The sequence below is a fragment of the Akebia trifoliata genome, chromosome 14 (assembly GCF_017979445.1).
Source record: "Akebia trifoliata isolate Shusen 1 chromosome 14, ASM1797944v1, whole genome shotgun sequence".
Lineage (NCBI taxonomy): Eukaryota > Viridiplantae > Streptophyta > Magnoliopsida > Ranunculales > Lardizabalaceae > Akebia > Akebia trifoliata.
Window position 1 is genome coordinate 5,555,253 of NC_141388.1, and position 19,899 is coordinate 5,575,151.

The 19,899-nt window shown below is 34.8% G+C and overlaps 2 protein-coding genes across 2 annotated transcripts; one reads left to right on the top strand and one right to left on the bottom strand.

Moving 5' to 3' along the window:
* Positions 1-5,849: 5,849 nt before the first annotated feature.
* On the bottom strand, positions 5,850-11,392 carry LOC147385779 (WPP domain associated protein). The gene is made up of 5 exons (XM_086423185.1): positions 8,433-11,392; positions 7,881-8,007; positions 7,571-7,672; positions 6,249-6,326; positions 5,850-5,972 (listed from the first exon to the last, which is right to left on the bottom strand). Exons 1-4 carry the CDS (start codon positions 11,312-11,314, stop codon positions 6,261-6,263), a joined length of 3,177 nt encoding a protein of 1,058 aa, XP_086279311.1. The 5' UTR covers positions 11,315-11,392; the 3' UTR covers positions 5,850-5,972; positions 6,249-6,260.
* A 1,957-nt stretch (positions 11,393-13,349) lies between these two features.
* Positions 13,350-18,080, top strand: LOC147385780 (zinc finger, C3HC4 type family protein). The gene is made up of 3 exons (XM_086424147.1): positions 13,350-13,506; positions 13,686-13,805; positions 17,719-18,080. Exons 1-3 carry the CDS (start codon positions 13,486-13,488, stop codon positions 17,833-17,835), a joined length of 258 nt encoding a protein of 85 aa, XP_086280273.1. The 5' UTR covers positions 13,350-13,485; the 3' UTR covers positions 17,836-18,080.
* Positions 18,081-19,899: the final 1,819 nt, after the last annotated feature.

The following is a 19,899-nucleotide window of genomic DNA, read 5'->3' on the forward strand; positions in this document are numbered from 1 at the left end:
TACTATTAATTTTTGCCCTTTTCCATAAATAAAAAAAAAATAAAAAAAAAATATGATTCTAAGTATGGTCATGGGCAAATTAGTCCTTTCAAAAGTAGATGCTAGGCAGACTGCTTAATAAATAAGCAAGAGAGCCTCTCTCGGGTCCCGCATCTCAAACGTCCCGCTAAAATGATTGCGCTCCAGCTAAGACGCCCGAAATTCAAAAATTCCAGTTTTGATTGGCCGAGGTTTGACTAGTCCAGTATTAGTAACGTTTTGTTTTGGAATATTAAATAAAAAAATATTTTTTCTTATTAACTTAGTAAAAATTTTCATAATAAGTGTTGTCGAGCTCAAATGAATTATGACATCGGGATCAACCCTTTAGGTAACATGGAAAACTCGAATAAAGATATATAAAAAAAAAAAAAAAACTAGATTTGATCCAAGATTTTGAAAATTGAGTGCCTACCAAATTCATAAAATTAAAATTTAATAATTAAAAATAAAAATTTAAAATTTAAAATTATTAGAATTTTGTCTTTTGCAACCTTGAGTATCGGATCATGTTTTTTGATGTAATAAGGTGAGGACAAAGAATCTTATATGATGAAATCTTAACAAGTTAGTAAGATTGGTCTCACCCCATAAATTATATATGAATAGAGCTAATGATGTCGTAGTCCCCAATGTACACGTAATATAATCCAATATCACTAATGACCATTTGACAAATATATGATTAATGATCTAATATAAAGTTGTAGGTGATCAGTTGTGTAATATAACGATGTTACTTTAGTTAAATCATCTAAATAAATATGCGAAGCACTAGAAAATTTCAAATAATTAAGTCCATGTTTGAAATGAGGGCGTGTTTGGTTCACCAGTACGAGATGACAAGTCATGTCAAGCCTAACCTAACTTCTTGATATCCTTGTTAGTAATCTTCCATTTAATTCGCAAAATAATTAACGATTTTTTTTTCTCATTTTTTTTCCAATGAAAGTATTATTTTTCTGGATTAATGAATTATTTTGAATAATTCATGTGTTTTAATTTAAAAAAAGAAGATGAATAAAATAATTTTATTTTATTATACAAATTTTACATCTCTCATGATTTTTTATAAAATTCAATAGAAAAAAAAAAAAAAGAATGCTACTATAACTTTTTGTATGTTGTAAAATGTAAACTTGTAAGTTGTAACGTGCAACAAAAGTTCGACTTTGAAACAGCAATGCATGAAAATTTTGGAAGAATCCACATTTTTAAGTGATAAATCTTTTTTATCTTTTAAAGATAATGACATGTCCCTCTATATTTATTTAGGATACCATCTAAACTTTTCAAACTAATGGTTTGCCAGTTGACTTTTATATCCTTTTATAAGCCGATGGAACAATAACCTCTATACCATCATTATCACTATTATCGTCACCTTCACAATCACCAATTTCATAATCACTATCATATTATTGAAATTTGGGTTTTCGAATTTTTGAAATGAGACGAATAATACATGTATATGTTACTCATATGCCACATATTTTTTAGTTTATCGAACTTTTGACCCGATTTTTGCAATCCAAAATCAAATAAAACTCGGATTATTCACGTATCGAATTTTTTACATATTCCGAATTGCTAAACAAGGTGCATGACTTAGAATTTTCCATGAGAATTGCAGTTGTAAATCCATGACATAAATGTCAAAAATGAACTTCTTGTCTGAAAAATATTTCTATCTTGTTGGGACAATTTCGTTGATTACAAAATATTTTATAAAAAGATTGAAGAAAAAAAAAATCACTTTTATCACCCTACGTGCTTGGAGTCTTTTAATTTAGGTTGAACAATCATCTAAGAAAAAATAGAGCGTAATTAAAAATTAACTTAATTTCTTAGTCTCATAAAAATCTTAATTATTAATATGGATTATGAATTTTCACACCTTGGAGAGTGGTTCTTTATAGGAGTGTCAACGGATCAGGTATAGATCAAATTGGGGTTGATTTGGTATCAATCTAACAAGGATCGGATCGGATTCAAGATTGATTTAATAATTATTGGACCAAGTTTTCTCATAATTTAATATTAAGATCCAGATCCGATCTATTAACAGTTGGATCGAGTCCCAGTCGGGCAAAATCCAATTTTATATACAAAATTTAAATAAATTTCATACGTTTCAATAAATATAATTTATATACTTTATAACACATTATTGCATCGGGGTGGATTCAAACTCAAGACCTTTTACTTGAGACATGGTCTTGACCATCTCACCAATCTTTATATGATTCTTTTGCCTAATCTTTTTTACAAAAAACATTTAAATCCTTCAATTTACAATTATAAAAACACAACCTCTAATCAATGGTACTTTAAAAGAAGCACTTGATCATCTATGAATTCCTTATGTCATGGTAATTTTTTTTTCTAGGGACATTCCCATTTGTTGGTGCACTATTATTCTAAATCTCAAGATTTCAATTATTGGTGATTGTGGTAACTAAAGGAGTCGAATACGACTTTTATGATGGACAAATTTAATTGAGGTAGTTAGTCCACTTCGATATCCGAGAAGTACAAATCTGTGAAATATTGATCCAAGGGAACTTACCTAAAGTATTTAAAGAGAGTTACTATTGGCACCCTAATTTTTACTTATTACACCCTAATTTTTTAAGTTATTTATGACACCCAAACTTTTACTTACACACCCCAATTAAAGATTTGCATGTTAAAATGTTCTAGTTTTACTTTCAAATCTTTTAATTAGGGTGTCATAAATAACCTAAGAAATTAGGGTGTAATAAGTAAAAGTTGCTATTGGCACTCTAACTTTTGCTTATTACATCTTAATTTCTTAAGTTATTTTTTCTCCCCCATCGCCCCCTTAAATTTTGAAGATGACATTGTCTCACAGGCCTTCTCTTGTATACTAATTGGAAAAAACCTAAGTATCTTTTTCATTAATATTCAATTAAAAACTTATGAATTTCTACTCTAAACCATGCATGTTTAAGTTCTTCAACTATATCATTAACTTTAATTTGCGCTCATTACAATAAAATTGTGACTTTATTCGTGACTCAAATTATTATCAAAACATTATAACATTGTTCAAACATGTAATTTCAATAGTTGTTTATAATTATGATTAGGTTTGTATAAAATCTCAAAAGTAAAAATCTACCCATAAAAAAAAAAATAAAAAAAAAAAAGAGTTTCTATTGACACCCAACTTTTACTTATTCTCCACCCTTCATTATCTTCTTTATTTTTAATGGGAATGTAACAAGTAAAAAAGTAGGAGTTCCAATAGCAGCTCTCTTTATAAACGTGGCTCTTGGACAGCTAATAATGTGGGTAGTATTCAAACATCAAAGTTGCTGGCGACGGTCACATGACGGAGGCTCTTGTCCCTCTATTTATTGCAATTGAGATTTGAGAGTAGGAAATGTCACGTGATGGATTGGTTCACCATTAAACACGCTAACCTACGCCCCACTACCCAACACCCACTCGATTTCCCAACACCCATCTCCCCATCTCTTGTCCCTCGACAAATCCACGGAAACAAAGGAAACACTGTTCCTTCGAGTCTCTGAAGAGTACACTCATTGTCGTACTCCCTAGCTAACCTCCCTACTTGATAATAACGACGACGACTTTTTTTTTTACTTGTCACGTCGTAGATCTGGACCTCGATCTACTGCTTCCTCTTCTTTGTCAGCCTGACTCACGTGCTGGGAGAGTGACCCCGTCGATGCCTCGGGATTCTGCAGAAGGGTATGATTTGGTGGACTAAGTATGATGTTGAAAGGGCTATGATACTGTCGTTTTCCTTCTGTGGAGAAAGAAAAGTCAGATGAGTTTTTTCTCACCGTAGAAATGAATGTGACAGATCGAACGGTTATGGTTCAACGAAGGTGATATAGAATATATCAAGATAGCCTGTTATGCGCAGTAGCTGATCAATGGGGGGCTAAAATTTTAATAATAATCATTCACAGTGGCATTATTGCTATACAAATAATTTAGAATTTAAAGCCATGTTAAGTTGTTAATAACCTAAATAAAATTATATGGTGTACTTGTAGTGAAGATCAAAACATAAAGAAAATTCTCCATAAATAAACTAGAAGTTCATTAATAATTCAAATCTGCCAATTTTCTTGTTTTTGAAATCTTGTACTAATTTAATATAAGAAATGGTGGTTTAGGATTTATTTTTTGAACCTCGGTATTCAAGCCTTCTTAGAGCACACAATTAGTCCTCATGGCACACGCAGTCCACTACCTCCATGTGCACCAAGTAATTTATAGGATAAATCCCTGTCGTCATGTGGCACTAGGTAATTTATTGGATAAATCCTTGAGTGTGGCCCTTAAGGGGGATTCGAACTCAAGACCTCACCTTCCCAAGTGGAGGTTTTGGCCATCTTACCAACCTTTGAGGGTTTACTTATCAAGCCAAGCCTTGATAACCTTCTCAAGAAGGGTAGGTCAAGAGTTTGAAACCCCACTGAGCAATGAATTCCTTGGGGCCACCTTTCAGGGTCTTGTTAACCTTAAGCTCAACCAGCATGTGGGAATTTTTGAAGGGGCAATGTGTGTGCTCGTGAGATTAGTCTCATCCAAACTATTGAAAACTTTAGTTTTACCATGATTAGAGCACCCGACCTATGTCGATATTGAAGGAGGCATGTTGACATTGTGAAATCTGGAATTTATTGAGTAATTCTTGGATGAATATTACATAAATCTTGATAGAATATTTATAGGGATTACATCAATCAAGTTAAGGAAACTAGCCTAACATAAATATTTTAATTTATTACAACTTCTTAATGTAGAATATCCTAATTGATATTGTTACATATATTATTCTCCAACCTTCCCTTTCTTTTGAGATGAGATACATTGATATGATATAATGTATCTCATGTATCATAATATGTTGCATCCAATTCTCTAACAGACATTGTGGCATATCGACATGCCTCTAGAAGATTTTTTTGGGCTATGTCGCCATGTTCATGTGACATTCTTGGTCAATGTTGACATGAGCATGTTGACATAAAAGAAAAAAAGTGGTGTGTTGAAATCTATTAGGATGCTCAAATCATATAAATAGGTTAAAAGGGTGCCCTTAGTAAGATGGATGCCCTTATTAAGAATTGGGATCCTTTAAAACGCACCTAAACTTAAGTGTTTGCCTTCAAATAAAATTGTAGTTAAGTGTGGAGGCTCACTTTCCCCTAAATGTTTTGCTCCACATTTGCCATGTGGAGCTTGTGCGTGTACGCTTTGGCACACTTTGCACATACACATCATAGTCAAGATTTTGAGAAGTCTTTTTATTCACTTCAATCCATATTCTCTATTGTTGGATGATCCATCAGTTTTCATGGCTGGATCGGTCATTGGACTAGGGTTCTTGAATGGGGTTGACCGTGTTCGCCACTAGGTGCTTAGCGATCTTGCCCATTCAAACTGTGATGGTTGAGACAACCATCACCTTGGCCTTTATAAAATCAAAATTCAAACCCATTTTAGAGCGAATAGAAAATATAAAGGGCTTCATTGTGTCATTGGGACATGTTTGTCAATATATAATTTCTTTCTTCGGTTGGTTGTCGATAATCCCTTTGCAAGTGTGATTCATATCGAAATAGGACAAATAAATTTAAGGATAGCATCGATACCAACATGCCAAAGAGATTGGTCCACTTATTTTGTCTCTATAATTCTAATCAAAATCAACAGATGTTTCTATTACACTTTAGATTACTCATAATTAATCCAACCTCAAAAGAAAAATAATATATCCTATATAGTAACAAATGAAGATAATCATATTTTAGTTCATTTGATGAAATCCCCTTCCTCATTTTTGATAGTTTTTTTTCCACTCGTCGTCCATCTTTTCTAGAGAAAAGTTTGTTGTGACATACGAGTGAATCAACGTGTAGATGATCCTGCAAACATAAAACAAAAAAATTGAAAAAAAAAATGGTTATAGAAAGGAGAAAAGAAAATAGAGTAAAATCTGCTAAATGAGGTGTTTTCATATCAATCACGTCCGTTTTGGGATCATCTTCCCCTTTGTATACCCTTATTGTGGCACAATTTGAATGTTTTCCACCGTTGTTTAATTTTTTTTTTCTTTGATCATTAGAACTATTATTATATGAGAAAGGTCGTGTTCAAAAGAATTTCACCTCTTCAAGGAGAAAAATGTAATAATCACATACCTCTTTATCTCATTAATGGGGAGTACAAGCAGCTTCTCCATTCAATTCTTTCCTAATCAATTTTAAGATGTCCATGACCTGTAAGAGCGCACCCCAAAATAAGTGCCCAAAACAGAAATCAATGATACTTGATAAAAGCAATGTTAGATAACCCGAAAAACAATTATTAATTTTGTTGGGTTATGTCTCTTATTCTTGTATATGAAGAGTTGTCGTGTATTCAACTCGGATCTTTCGATGATCCACCCATTTGGTTTGGATTTGGATCTGACCCGTTAACCCTTTTTGTAACCCTAAGTATATAACGGGTAAGAAATTAGAGAGATATACAAGAGGCAGAGAGAGATTTTAACTTTGTTTTTCTTTGGTTATCATAGTGAAATCGCCGTTTTCGCCTATGGATGTAGGTTGATGCTTTAACCGAATCACGTATATCTTTTGTCTTGTGAGATTATTCGTGTTCTTGTTGATTTATACTTCGAATCTAAGGGTTTTCTCTAACAAACTAGTTAAGAGAAGAATAAGTATATATTTTAAGATTTCTAGGAAAGTAACCGATCGTTTTGTTTATTGATCACCATCATCATCAACATATGCAACACAATAAAGTTATATAGAGTTTTTATGTGCTTTGAGATCAATTTCTTTTATTGATATGAAGAAGATGCTAATGAATTTTAAAGTCGTGAATCTATGGTTCGGTCATGAACAACACTTCGTTTATTTAATGTCTCTATGACATAGTTAGAAGATCCAGAGTTTCCAGACTACTTATTGTTTTAGCATTTTCAAAGCCAAGCTGATTTTCACAATTCAGCTTCATAGTCATGACATGAGCGCATTTAGTTTAACTTGTCCCAACCTCAAAGCCTACTACTTGTGTCTATGTGACACGGACAAATACGTACTTTTTTTTTTTTTTCATTTAAAAGTGAACTTGTGACATGGACATGGTTCCCATTTTAAAGAACATACATTAATACCAACTAGAAGGTGGCATGAGCAAACGCAAATGTATCTGAAGGGCTTATTTGTAATTTAAAATATTAATTAAAGCCTGATTTTGAAGATTACCTAGAAAAAAGATATTTTTATATTTTTGAAAACTAACCAATGAGCTTTTAGGGAAGTGCAATTGCAATTTTCTTGGGTTTTGATCAAAATGACCCTGTTTATATTAAGTTTTAATGTTAAAGTGGTGGCATTTTTGGAATCCAAATTCTGGTGTCGAACCACTTCTACTCCGTCGTAAAGACGAATGAATAGAAAAATCTACATACAAGCATGAAAGAAGTTACTGATGACAAAGGAATCCATCTTACCTCAAAATAATTCTGCAAAATTGGTGAATGGTGGTCCAATACTAAGTATATCTTCTTAAGAAGTCCTAGTAGTCTATCCACTTCATCACCCAGCAAATCAACCTGAATTTCAACAACAACAAAAGAAATTTGGGCGAGTTTTAAAAATAAGAGAATCAGATAATTTTTGTTTGGTGTAGGAAGTGATCATATGATGTAGAAATGTACGACAAAGATGGCTTATTTCGACATGTTTTCTTTTATTAAATCAAAAAATGGTTCATCGTCATAATGAGCCTTATCGGCTTATCCCAACTATATGTCGCACAACCTCGGTTTCAGCCTTTTGAAGATCATAGCATCTCCTCAGAAAAGCCTTCCTGTAAAGCAACTCCTTTTTACTTAACGAGGCAACGTGTTCAATAGATGAATCTAATTTATGATTCATTTCCTCCAACCTGAAAGGGATAACAACAACAATAAGGATAACTCCCATTTTGATAATTTAATTTTCTGGATATTTGACAACAATCACATCTAGAGTAACTAATAATTCTTTTATTTTTTAAGCCCATTTTGACAGTAGTTTATCAAAAGTGAATAATTCTTCATAGCAGGGACCCTGATATTGTTGTCTAAAGAAGGTTTCTTATGCCAAAAGCATCTGTTATAGTAAAAATATGACAAAATTTATTGGAAGGCCCATAGCTCTAGTTATCATATCTTGCCTCATTTGAGGAAACCCATATAATTCCAGCACAAGAAGATGACTACTGACAACGAACAAACCGACATTTACGGCTATAATTTCAACTACTACAGAAGTATTAGTTAGATAATCGCATATTTATTGAAGAATAAAAGTTCATAATAACAAAAGTACCTTGAAAATTGTAGTCCTATCCTTTCATGTACTACGCACTCAAAATCCACGATTGAGTTCAAAATATCCGAGAAAGGTGTAAGCACACGGCCCAATTGGTCTATTTGTGCATCTTCTTTCCTTTCCATTAAGCCAAGGTTATTCTCTCTGTCTCGTACCATCACATCGGTGCGAGCAATCTGATTATGAAACTTTTCGTGTCTAGGATGCATAAGGTTGGTGTGCCCATTTTGTTCCATTAATAATTCAGAACTTTCACGTAACATCAAATCTTCCTCCACTTGACAATAGTCTGATAAAGATTCTAGTTTTTGTGTCGAGGTCTCTTTTTCACTGACACGTGGACTTTGAAACAAGTATTCTTGACTCTTGATCTCCTGAAATTTCATTAAGCGGGAATTAATATCTTTGACGGCCTCACCAATAATAATTTGATATATCTCTTCCCTGATAAGACTCTCAATGTTGTTACTTTCGATTGCTTTCTTCCATTCCTTAACCATTTCACCGAAGAAAATTGTGCATACATCTTCCCTTATTAGACTCTCTAAACTTTGAGCCAACATGTTAGTAGATTCTAATTCTACCCAAAAATTATCTTCAATTTTGGCATCCTGACATTCGGTTAATGTGATTTTAGTCAAAACATCAATATCTTTGACTACCTCAGTGAAGACAATTCGATATATCTCCTCTGTTAAAAGGCTCTCAATCCTATAATTTTCTAGAGCAGTATTCCATTCCATCACCTTTTCCCTTAAGACAATTGTACATACGTTGTCCCTTATTAGACCCTCTAAATTTTGAATTGAGTTGTTGCTAGATGGCGAGTCATTCGAAAAATTGGCCTTCTGATATTCTTTCGAGATGCAATTGTTACAACGGTCCATTTTGTTCACTGCCCCGTGAAACACAATGTGACGTACCTCTTCACAGATGCGACTCTTAATGTCATAACTTTCTATGGCATCGTTCCATTCCTTAACCATTTCTCGTAAGAAAACCATACACACATCATCTCCTATTAGGCCCTCTAGATTTTGAACCAACTTCTTAGAAGATGGCATGTCGTCAAGAAATTCGTCTTTGTTGCTTTCCACTAAAAATTCTGTTAAGGTGGGTCGACAACATGCATCTTTCACTGCCTCGCCAAAAACAATGTGATATATCTCTTCCTTGATTTGGTTTTCAATGTTGTAACTTTCTACGTCCTTGTTCCACCCCTTTACCATTTCCTTGAAAGAAGCTTTGCATACTTCATCCCTTATTAGGCTCTCTGTGTCACAATTATCTAACTCAAGGTGCAGTTCCCTCACCAAATTTTCTAAAAGAACAACGTAAACTTCTTCCATCATCACACTTTTCAAGTTTGATTCTTCTCTTTCTAGGTTCATTTGTCTTGCCTCCTCGCTTAAGTCCGCGACGACTAAATCATTCTCATGAACACATCTAGAGTCATTATATGGTGCAACGATTTTGGCATTCCCTTCGATAACACTGTCCAATCTTAATATGACATCTTGTATCCTTTTCTTCAAGGAATTGTTGTCTTTATCCTTTTTAAGTGATGAACACCCTCTTTCTCTAAGAATTTCCCCTTTCAGCCAATTCAACTCTTCACTCTTTTGCCGTATGATAGACTCGTGATTTCTTATCATCTCGGCAACAAGACTTCCCTGACCCGATGGATCCTCTTTAGGTGGCTCCATCAGATGGTCTATTGCTGAAGAACTCTTCACTTTCTTAGGTATACCCTTGTGTCCATCTGTCTTGGATAGAGGTTTCTCTGAGTCATGTCCTGCGACATTTTTTGCTCGATCCTCATTTTGACTAACCAAAAGGTCGAGTTCATTGCGCAAGCTTGTAATTTCATCCATAAATTCAGACCAATTCTCACCCAACAAGACCAGAGGACCTTGCTTTCTCTCCTCGCTCTCATTTGCTTTATAACTTTTCTTTATATCCCTCAAGAATCCCTTAAACACGACGGCAAGTGTGTCTTTCTCGATAGTCCACCTCCATTGTTGCTCCATCGGTCCCACCTCGGACAAGGAAATAGCATTGCTCATCATTCCAAAAGCAAGATCCAACGTTTCTTTTAAAATGTCGATATCTGAACCCATCTTCTCAAATCCTATATTTGGTGGCTTAATGTCACAATCTTCCCCGTAAAGCTCAACTTCTTCGCTGCTACAATTTCCTTCCTTCTCCACCATTTGTGAATCAGATTCAAAACTTAACGTATTGGACGTCCCCGGATTCATCTTCCTCATCATCCCATTTGTTAGATTTATTCGTTCGTCCTCAAGTTTTTGTTTAATATTGAAGAATTGCTGATCTACCGAATTCTTCAATTCGCAAAAATCACCATCCCTATCATCATCACCACTGGCCCGATTGCCATAAATAAATTCTTGCACTCCCTCGCTCTTTGTTCTTTCGAAATCAAGATTACTATGCAAAGACCTTAGCTCCCTATCTTTCAATTCCAATACTTGTCTAAGCTTCGATTCATTTTCAAATCTCTCGATTAGTTCTCTATCCTTCTCCAAGATAGCAAATTCAGTTTCCTCTAACCGTCTTTGAATCCGATCTCTTGTTTCTGTTAAATCCGAAACAAGTTTTTCACGTTCGTAGATGCTCTCAACTACTACGTAACTGTCTGTCTCTTCTTGTACAAACTTTAAACACCACTCCAATTGCATCACAGCCAATTCACAAAATCTCGATTTCTCGTTCAGACGCTCGAGATCTCCTTCCTTAGAGCAAGCTTTCTCAAAGGCTTCTTCCATTGCAGAATTTACAATTCCCATCATGATCGAATCCGCTACCATTCCTGATACCCTTAGTTTACAATCCAAACCATCCAAGAACTCATCCATTTCTTCACTTTCTACTATAAATTTAACTTAAAAAAGGAAGATAAAATTGATCTAACCAATAAGCCAACTTCTCTTGTTTGATCTACAAGAAAGAAACAAAGATTCAGATAAATGGGTATTAAAGAAAATAAATATGTGAAATTGGTTTCTAAGATTGTTTTTCTATAAGTCATAGGAGTTCTTAAATTGAAACTGACCTGTTCTTTGAAATTGCAACGTCACACGTCCTTGAAACTGAAGTTCTGCTTTTATTTTTTTTTCTTTTTTCTCTCTCCCTTTGTCCCTCTATGTCTCTTTCACATTTGACACACGTGAACACAAAATGCAGTTTGATCCCGTTAGTTAGGAGATTTGTGCTGGAAGTATTCAATAAGGCTCAGGAAACGGTCAAACTTCTTGGTAGGACGGTCAAACGGGCCGATGACCCGTTAACTCAACCCACCCGTGACCCAACCCATAAATAGAAAGATAGTGGGTGGGAGTAAGTCGGGTTGGGTCGTGTTGAGATAAGGGTATTAGAATATTAAACCTATCTGTAGATATTGAAATTAGCTCTACACTTTTCCTCTCTCCTAGTTTGGGCGGATCTGCAAATTAGTCCACTCCGACGATCAAGTTAGATAAGTTGATCAATGTTAATTTTATTTCAGCGAGAAGAAGAATGCCAACCTCATTTACCTATGATCTTCTTCCTTTTATAAGCATCGAACTTGATCGTTTTCTGTGCCATCCTTTGAAATGACCTATGGCAGGTAAATTACTAAGGATAGTTAGCTCACTCTCTGACACATCAGCTGCAGGGGTAGTTGCAACTGCTCTGCCAATCCTGGCATAATCAGAGTTGATCTGACATGGTATGGGTTGTCAGAGCTGTCAGTCAATGGCACATTTGTCAGATTCGTCTTGCCGACTTAAACTGTCATTATCCGAACTGGACATCTGTGCATCCGAAGAGTTTAATCAACTGGGCCCATATAAGAGTGTATCCGAGCTTCAAATCCTTACTTTCGGGCTTTGCACGAGCCACGTGTCCATGTTCGAGAATTTTCCCTACACTATCCATTAAATAATTGTATCAAAAACTTAAATTCAAATCCAACCCGTTTATAAATAGGTATACCTCACCTGACCTGACATATATATATATATATATATATAACTTGTTTGATAAAATTCTAATATTTATTAGAAAAAATAAATTTTATTTTCACCATAAAAAAATATATAATTACTAAAAATAAAGTCACACAATCATAAATCAATAGTTACCAACATACATTAAGTGTGTATTTAATAATATTTTTGAAGTCTGAATGGACATGGTCCATCTTTAAAATTCAAACTTTGGAAGTTTTATTTTTGTTTGTTTTGTTTCAAATTTTATATTTTAAAAATCGAAATTCAAAAATTTTGAACCAGAAAACTTCTAAAGTATGATTTCTAGACTTCAGACTTCATATGTTTCTAGACTTCAAAAGTGTTATCAAACACTACCTATAAGTATTATAAAACATAAATTAAATTTTATCACAAAAGAATAAGTAATTTATAAAAAATTCTTAAATAATTATTGATATATTTAAAATTACACATTAATGACAGAATAATTAAATGTGTCAAAATGGATTAAACGTGTTAATGGCCATGACTTGAATCCAACCCATTTAATAATCATGTCAGACGGATTGACACTAATAGCCAAGCAGGCGGAGCGTTCATTATCTTTACTGTTCTCTCTAGCTCCAACTCGCACCATAGGAGTTAGGACCCACCCTACTTAAGATGACCCAAGCCCAATTAAATTGGATCCAAACCCATTAATTTTATATCGTCTTTTAAGTGGTGGACCGTTACCACCCCTATAAAATGACAGGAATCTCAACCGTTCCATCTGTAGATTAAGTAGCCCGGACTGGACAAGTGCACACTGAACAGCGACCTTTTCCACGTGGCATTTTTCAAGCCATTGCCGTGTATAGTAGAACATATGTCTTTTTCCACATGGCAGATTTTCATTGGCTTGTAGGTCCTCTAGATCTAGATTCCAGACTGCCATTCTGGACGAGCGTTCAGAATGCTCTCAACACAAACAAACCTACATACGTCTAGAATCGATTTGCAAGAGCTTTTTCGAAGATTGATTTTCGTAGGTGTTGCAGAGAAAGGTCTCCATGGTTAGCGTTCTTGCTCAGGTTTCTCTCTCTCTCTCAAAACATTACGATTTTAAGATTTAATTTTCTCTACGATCTTGAAATTTTTTTCTCTCTGGATTCCTCCATCAAATACATATTCTTGTTTAATAAATGGAATTTAAAAATAAAAATAATTTTTTTATATGTGTATAGTGTTAATTGTTGTTTCGATTGCGCAGGAGCGTCTTCTTGGCGCTGCCTTGGGAAGCATTTTCACAGGAATCATTGTTTTCGAGCAACGCAAGAGCATATATAGTTTGATTTCTGAAAACCAATCCAGCCCCGAATCTCAATCGCAGGTCAATCTAATTGTCCTTTTCATTTCTTCACAAAATTTTCTAATCAGAAACCCTAACCAGTTGAACTTATCTGCAATGTTTCATTGATTTTGATTTGATTCACATTTAATCCTTTATTTATGGAAACATTACGATTTGATTCACATTGATTTTCTGCTGTAAAAACTTCTTGTTTGATGTGTTGTAATAGTTAATGAATTTGTATTAGAGGATATTCCTTTGTGGGCTGGAGGTATTTATCTCAATTCTTGTGGAAATTGTTTATTATGATTTCTAGATTGAATGAAATAATAGTTCATTCTGACCCAAATAAGATTTTGGAACTGTTTTTGGTATTAGAATTTAGAGCCATCTATGGGATACTGTGACCTATCCTTGTATCAGGTCATTCAGAATAAAAGACCTTCAATGGGTTTTTACGCAGGTTAGTTTCTGTTCTATGGATTCATAAGTCCCTTGAAGTTGCTGGTGTAATAGAGGCCAATTTTGTTTTTTGAAGATAGTTATATAGGTGATGTTTTATTGCAACATTTGGCAACCACGTAACTCTATTTATTTTATGATAAGGTTCATAAAAGGGTACTTTTTTTTCGCTAGGCAATTAGGGGGTTGGTGGGTTCAACAGGATTTGAACCTAGGTCATTGAAATGGATTCATAGGACATATGTGGTCTTAGAGCATCAATCACGGAGTCAATTATTAACCAAATTAGGAGGAACCAATGTTTTGAAGTGGGCATTCATTCAATCTGTTCCCCATTAGCTTTCAGCATTTGAGGGTTTGATATTTCAAGAGTTGTATAACATGAAATGATCAATTTCTTTAGATGTTTTGGAGCTGATCTGACACCGTTCCATATGAATATTGATCATCATCATATAACACTAAGTAGTGCAATAACTATCTCAAGATTCCCAAACTAACTTGGGACTATAATTTGATGATCCTTTGAGTGAGGCTTTTAAGTTTTAACAGTATAGAATTTTCTATGACCGCTTCTTGGTGGAAGAATAGAACATTTAGCCGATGTATGCTGGTTTGACCATTAACAAATTAAATAAAAAATGTGTGAAACAGATGGAACAGTAAATGTACTCCTAAAAAAATCATCTCAGATCTGTTTAGTCACTACATTACTAAGTATTTCACTTTCAAATCATTTGCAAGCAAACAAAAAAAGAAAGAAAAGAAAAGGGAGCATTGCTGGAAGGATTTGACTAATGGGCTGCATAGATGGAAGTGTTTATCTGGAAACTGATTTGAAAGTGAATGGATGACTGTAAATTACCACATTTTGAGATAAATATACTCTTTAGTTCTATTTTTAACAATGGTAGTTAATTGAAAAAAAAAAACTAGGAAAAGACCAAACTGCCTTTATGTGGCAACTTTTCTGATCGCGTGCTTGAGAGCAAGTGTTGCTCTCCTCTCAGATGGATCGTATCCGGCGAAACTGATCCATTGGGACATTGCTGTGGTGCCTGTCGACATTCCAACAGTGAAGTCAATTGGGGAAGATGAAAGAGGGAGGAAATGAGTTGCAAAGCAAAATTCGAGGGAGCATTTAATCTCAGGTTGAGAGGAAAATGAGCCTAAAGTCCTCGGGACCTTGTCTTCCTCTATTATATAGAGAGAGGGAACATGGCCTCGACAATTTGAATTGCCAGCTGCCTGATAAGCAATGAGGAATCTGCTGCTCTGGTGGTTTCACACAAGTGGGTGTTCCCTAAGATAACCAAAGCAACACCTTGGATAGTTGAGGATACCCTGTATGGTTGAAGATATGTCTCGGTACCTTTTTCTTTCTGTTAAAGAGAGAGAATGGGTTCATTATGGCAGATCTGTTGGTACTGAGAAGTCAACAGAGCCTGACAACCTCAGTCGTGTGGTTTTCTGCTGAAACTAAAACTTCTCCTAGGCTGAGCTACTGTGCAAATTGGGAGCCTCTGACCATGCTACATGGTTCACTCACGAGCTTTTTTAGCATCCAAGCAGAGCTCACTATAGCTCGGATTTGACTGGTCTCAGGTCGGTTGGTCTGACATAGATGCTTATGTTGGGGTAGCCTGTAAGCTTTTAAATGTTCCAAACTACCTTCACATGATTGAACATAACAAGCAATAGCTTAATGGCAGGGTTAGTAGAAAATGTGTCTTTATTGCATCACAAAGTTTGTCCTCTGCTAAGGGGGAGACAAAAACAAACATTTCATTGCAATTTTTTCCTGTATACAATGGTCTTGGTAAACCTCACCGCTGAACCATCTCAAGTTCCATAGGGTGGGAAGGGAATCATGATTTTTCTCAATAAATGAAGGCTACTTTTACTTAACCCACTTTAACAACTTGCACTACTTATAGAATATGCTTGTTAAGTAGCAGTAGACTTCTTGTTCATGCCTATGGTTAAGCTTGAAGATATTCATATGGAGTTGTGCGAAGAGAAAATATGTCTATGGGATCAAATGTGCTTTAGCATCATAGGCATGTTAACGAGGACTTTGCTACTTCTTGCCATTATTGATGCTTCCATGATCTGATACCTACGGGCCAGTACGTTTCATTTCTTTGACATTGCATGGTTTCTATGCACCAATATTTATGGGTCAATCTTAGTGTTAGGTGAGGTGGTTAAGGAGATTGTTTGCTTCTTTTCTGGTCTCTTTCAACTGAGCTTGGATTCTGGTTGATCCTCAAGTCGTTCTTGGGGAGACAAAGCTTTATAGTTGGATTGTGATCTCAATGATGAATCAGAAGGGGAATTTTGTACTTTGTATAGATGTATTTTGAGGTCCTGGTGGTTTTACCATGGATGTCTTTCAAATCCGATGCCAAGATCCTTATAGATTTGATTAAGATTGTGAGTTCACGATGTCACTGGGTTTTAGAAGATATCCTATGCCAAGATCCTTATAGATTATTATCTTAAGCTACAAGGTTGCTTTTGAATATTTCGAGCCATGCTTTGCATTTGGTTTTGTTTTCTTCAAGGATGGTGTTTCACTCTCTTCCTGGGTAGTGTGGTGGTTATACTTTCATCTCTCTTGGAAGATTTTCAAGGTGTCAAAGTAGATCATAGTCTGTTATAGATTGTTAAGCTGTTGTTAATGTCCTTGAACATTATGAAAGCAGCAAGCAATAATTAAATGGTAGTTGTCTCTTTGAAAAATATTTTGTTTCACTTTGATGCAAATGCTTTCAGGAACCTGAGTTAGACTTGGGTCAGAAGCTTGATCGAGATAGCTGTTGTGAAGCGAGGGCATTGTATACTAGACTGTCATTGGAAGGCCTCAAAAGAGGAGTTTGATTTTGGAGACTCCATTTTGAAGACCCCAGGAAACCCCACATTCCTATTGGTCCTCGTGTATTGAAGGCATCCCCAATTTACAAAAATACCCCCATTGGGATGCCTTCAATACATGTCTCTAAAATCGCACTCTCAAAAGAGGGAGAGGTCTGAGCTCTTTTGTAATGATTCGGATTTGAGAATCATAATCTTCTTTTCTTTTTTCAATCTTCTCAAAGTTGACTCTCCCATTGCCATCAAGTGGACAAGTTAGGGTATACCATGGTTAACTGACATTCTTGAGGGTCCTGAGTTCCATTATTTGACCATTCCACTTCATTCATCCTTGAAGAGACAAACAGCTTGCAAACTCACTTTGTTCTAGTCTAATGGGCGTGTATACATCCAAGAAGTAAAAAGCCTCAAAAAGTTCCGAACGATCACAGGAAAGACCTAATTGTTTGTCATCTATCTTGGGGTTTTAACTTCCTCGTCCACCCAAATATTACTTGTTACGGAAATTTGTTTAAAATTTTGCTCTTTTTTTCTTCCCTGATAATTTATATTCAATTCTCGATGTATTGTTATGATTTTATAATATGGTAATTATGCTTTAATCTTCGTACAGATGAGGGAACCCATATTGGGGAAGAAATCCCGTTCTGAGTTTGCACATCTCTGGAACAAGACGGTGGATCAGACTCTAGGCCCATTGATTGCATCTCTTAGTTCTCGTGGGTGGTAGAGACTGAAATGGCTTAAGTAATTTCAAATCCCATATAGTTTCTTCTTATGAGTCTGGTCTAAATTATGACAAAATTTCCCCCTTTTCATCTTTATGTATGGGTACCTTTTCTATTGCTTTTCAAGTTCTCAGTGAATGAGAGGAAACAAAAGATTGTTATGAAGTAGATACTCAAACCACGTTACAGATGAAAAACACTTGTAGCGTATTTAATGTCATAATCCAAATTTCCGCCATGTCTCCCATTAATTGTCCTGGTAGTTTCGTTTAGAATCAATTGAAGGAATCTTGGTTTTGAACCTTGGAGAGTAAAGTTTGATCCCTCTCTAAATCATTAAAAGGTTCGATGATGTATTATTGTGGTGGGACCATTAAGCATGGAGTGAGTGATTTATTGTACGAATTGGCCTACCAAAATTAATAATGGCATGAGACTTGTTGGATCAGTTGGTGTGGTCATCTCTTATGCAGGCCAGAGTCCAGACCTGAAGAATCATGCCTGTACTTGTGGTATGTAGGTTCACCCATGGGGCAAACATTCATGGCCATGGGTTCAGGATCAACACCAGGTTTCCTTGAATGAGATATTACTTTAAAGAACTTGGTATTGCCCCACCAACTTTTTATTACAACACATCAATTATACAATTAAATGGGTATTGAAGGGATGGGGTAATTTTTTTTTTTTTTTTCTCTCCTCCATCTACCCATGTCTTCTATAAATCAAAAAGGGGAGAGAGCAAGACAAAGAAGAAGATATTATAGTTTTCTTTGAAGAAGAGCAATGAAGGGTATAGAGAGATAATTTTTGTTGAAGAAGAATAAACTTTAAAAGATGATGAAAATTGTTTACAAGGGTTCTAAAACACACACACACACACACACACACACACACACACACAGAGTTCAGATTGGAAGAAAGTTTTCGCACACTGTCAGATTGGGGTGGAAGAGTCAAACTATTATGTATGGGAAATGTTCAGCACCCTACTATTTACCCTACGCTTTATCATACGTGTTTTGTCCTACATGGGTTAGAAGTTTTGGAATGGGCTGACTTTTGGTGAGGATGATCTTTACGATTAGGAGATCATACTCACCAAAAATCAGCCCATTTCAAAATTTCTAGCCCCATATTTACAAGTTGAAAAATCGTGGACCGTCCATTTTTTATAAATCATTTGAAGAAATCATCCTCACCAAAAATCAGTCCATTCAAAAACTTTTAACCCATATAAGACAAAACACATATGGCAAAGCATTGGGTAAATAGTAGGGTGCCGAACGGGACCCATTATATATATAAACAGTTTTTATGATCATCCATGATGCGAAATAAAATTTAATCTTTATAGTTGAGATGCTGATCAATCATACCTTGGTTTTAAAATTATCAGTTTAAAGACCTCAACACTAAAAGGAAAGAAGAGTCCTATTTATATATAAAATTACACTTGTGAATTAGTTAATTTGGAGCTGGGAAATGGACTAGTGTTAGTATCCAATGCACCTCATAAAATATCTTATTTCTAATCTCCTTACGTTTTGTATAGTTTATTTATACTCGTTTTTTATTTACATGATATACAATTGATCTCACAATTCTAAATCAAATAGAATGTTTTAGTTGATGATACTATCATAATGAGAAATGTGAGTATCATTCGTTGAAAAAACTTCACATTAAACAAATTTTTTGAATTACAAAAATATCTTGGATCAAATTACTTTAATTCATTCGAAATAATCAATCTAGAATAATATGAGTAAATAAATTTTTTATCTTAAATTTTTTTATTAATAATTAACAAAATGTACAACAACAAGGATCCATGATTTGGAGGAATCTTTACCCTACCAACATGAACTTTGCCTGAATTCCTTCCTTGATTGATATTAACTCTACACTTAGAACAATTTTGTATACTTCTAACCATGCTAAGACATAATACATTTATATTCTGCTTGCAAAACTAATATTAGGAACACTTTTCTAACTTCAAGCGAAATTTACGACTAGTCGTTTTTATTTCATAAAGACAAATATTTTGAATCATCGTGATA

Coding starts and splice junctions, on each gene's coding strand:
- LOC147385780 (XM_086424147.1), top strand. CDS start 13,486: ATGGTTAGCGTTCTTGCTCAG. Junction 13,507..13,685: donor TGGTTAGCGTTCTTGCTCAG/GTTTCTCTCTCT, acceptor TCGATTGCGCAG/GAGCGTCTTCTTGGCGCTGC. Junction 13,806..17,718: donor GCCCCGAATCTCAATCGCAG/GTCAATCTAATT, acceptor ATCTTCGTACAG/ATGAGGGAACCCATATTGGG.
- LOC147385779 (XM_086423185.1), bottom strand. CDS start 11,314: ATGGATGAGTTCTTGGATGGTTTGGATTGTAAACTAAGGGTATCAGGA. Junction 8,008..8,432: donor ATAGGACTACAATTTTCAAG/GTACTTTTGTTA, acceptor TATCCCTTTCAG/GTTGGAGGAAATGAATCATA. Junction 7,673..7,880: donor TTCAAAAGGCTGAAACCGAG/GTTGTGCGACAT, acceptor GTTGAAATTCAG/GTTGATTTGCTGGGTGATGA.